This window comes from Quercus robur, chromosome 5 (genome assembly GCF_932294415.1).
Source record: "Quercus robur chromosome 5, dhQueRobu3.1, whole genome shotgun sequence".
NCBI lineage: Eukaryota > Viridiplantae > Streptophyta > Magnoliopsida > Fagales > Fagaceae > Quercus > Quercus robur.
Window position 1 is genome coordinate 49,033,162 of NC_065538.1, and position 2,438 is coordinate 49,035,599.

General features: G+C 34.7%; 1 protein-coding gene across 1 annotated transcript; it reads left to right on the top strand.

Annotated features, from left to right (window-relative positions):
* Window positions 1-387: 387 nt before the first annotated feature.
* On the top strand, window positions 388-1,251 carry LOC126729098 (abscisic acid receptor PYL12-like). Its single transcript, XM_050434820.1, has one exon. The coding sequence runs from the start codon at window positions 625-627 to the stop codon at window positions 1,126-1,128; it is 504 nt and encodes a 167-aa protein (XP_050290777.1). The 5' UTR covers window positions 388-624; the 3' UTR covers window positions 1,129-1,251.
* The last annotated feature ends 1,187 nt before the right edge of the window (window positions 1,252-2,438 follow it).

A 2,438-nucleotide genomic window follows, 5' to 3' on the forward strand; every position in this document is an offset into this window, starting at 1 on the left:
TGAGAGATTCGAATCTTAATTTTGTTTATGTTTATAAAGGAAATTAGATAAAATTATTGACGTTGAGCTAGAAGCCAAGAACACCATTATTCATAATTCACTATCTAAGTTTCTTTGGGGACCTAAAAAAAAATGATTGAGGTTTTATTCTTTAAAAGAGTCAAGAGAGAACCGATAATTAATCGTGATCAACGGGTGACATTGAACAAAGTCCATGATAAAATGACATTGTTGCATTCGAAGCCGCCTTCAATGACCAATGTCACTGACACAGGCACAGCCTTGGACGATCACCAATACCAAACAACATAATAAAAGACAGCAGAAGAGATACAAGTAGAGCAGTATAGGGCAACCAATAGAGAAGGGCACAAAACTCAAAACCCAAGAAAGACCCCTCAACCGACGCCGAAGATGCAAAACTCTATCCCCTAAAACTATTTCTAAATTTGGCAAATCATGTGTCCCTTGTTAAAGCCACACATTTATATATTTTTATGTATATGGTCACCGATAGAAACAGCAAACAACAAATCGGTGTTACCCTTAGTGGCTTAATGCTATATAAATATACCCCAATTCAACATCAACCATTAATAGAGAAGCACAAACACAGAGGTAAGCATGAGAAGCCGCTACCACAACCATGTTCTCTCACCAAGCCAGTGCGGTGCAAGCCTAGTCCAAACCATAGACGCACCTCTCCCACTGGTTTGGTCCATGATCCGCCGTTTTGACAAACCACAAGCCTATAAACAGTTCGTTAGAAGCTGCACCATGAGGGCTGGCAATGGTGGCATTGGAAGTGTGCGTGAAGTGACGCTTATCTCTGGCTTACCAGCTGAAACTAGCATAGAGAGGCTTGAAAAGCTTGATGATGACATGCATGTCATGATTTTTAGCATCATTGGTGGTGATCACAGGCTTATGAATTATCGATCTACCACAACCTTGCATGTAGATGAAGAGGCAAAAGGTGGTAAGACTGTTGTGGTTGAGTCATATGTGGTTGATGTTCCAGAGGGGAATAGTAAGGAGGATACATGCTCTTTTACTGAAACCATAATTGGATGCAACCTTAGGTCTTTGGCTAGGATTTCGGAGAAGATGGCCTGTTCGTATTACTAGGATTTGATTACTATTATTATTATAATTTTTGAGAGGATCACAAAGTTCATCCTCTTTACTATTATTACTATATGTGATTGTAGTTGGTTTATGCTAAAGGCACTTGTGTATTTTTTTTACCTGGTAACAGCATTTATTTTTTCTTGAGCACCTCCAGTATATCTTATTGTTAATTAAGATTATCCTTCTAATGGTGAGTAAAAGAAATGTTTAATTGGAGAAGGGTTGAATTATGTGGCAGCATAAATTGTGAAATTTGTGCAATGTTTTATGAATGATGAGAAATTCTATGGGGACTTGCGTTTTTGCCCAAGTATACATACAATACGGTATCCTGATGAGTGACATCCCACAAAAAATGGGCCCAAAGGATGGGGATCACAAAACATATATATAGCCCTTGCTCTATATCATTTATGTTACTTGCCAACACTTTTGTGATACCTCAAATTGTGCGAATTGAATTATATTGGATTGTTTAAATCTATGTTGTATCGATGTGTGTATAGTCCCATATTAGGTATTTACTAGGTGGGTAAATGGTTTATAAGTAATTACGATGAGACTCAATTATAACTTGACTAGCTTTTTTAGAGGTATAATTACATACATGACTTATTTCACTCTTAGGAGAAAATATTAAGACCCTCCTATTGAATTTTTTTTTTTTTTTTTTCAATAAAAAATGTCAATTTTTGATGGAGTTTATGGAGATATCAAAAAACCAAAAACAAAGAAGTAGCTCTAAGAACTGAGCAAAAGTGGTTGTTTGATACACAAGCCACTAAACTCAACATTACAAAAACTAGGTCATCACCGACGATTTGCTGAGAAGGCTATAACGTATGCAATTAAATTGTTTATGAATCGTGATAACTCAAATGTATTATGTAGAAATTTTTTTTATATACATATTAGATAGAAATTAGAACAAAACATTGTCACTAAACAAGGAAAATATTAATGTACATACTTTTTGCCCAAATAGTGTTCAATTCCATGAAAGAAATGGATTTAATTTCATGGAACTCAATGATATCATTTGAAGAAAAAAAATTTAACAAGATGGGAGTATAATTGTTGATTTAAATTATATCTAATCATTTTATTTTCATTCCCATTCGATTTTTCAAACGGTGCAAACAAGACAATTGGGTAACCATTCCCCACCCTCTCATTTAATATTAAAATCATTTAAACATTTAAGATTTTTAGAGCATTAGCATCCAAAGATCTAAAACGAATACTCATTTTACACTCTAAAAACCTATTTTATTTATTTTACCACACTATTTTGCAACTCAACCAAC

Coding starts and splice junctions, on each gene's coding strand:
- LOC126729098 (XM_050434820.1), top strand. CDS start 625: ATGAGAAGCCGCTACCACAACCATGTTCTCTCACCAAGCCAGTGCGGT.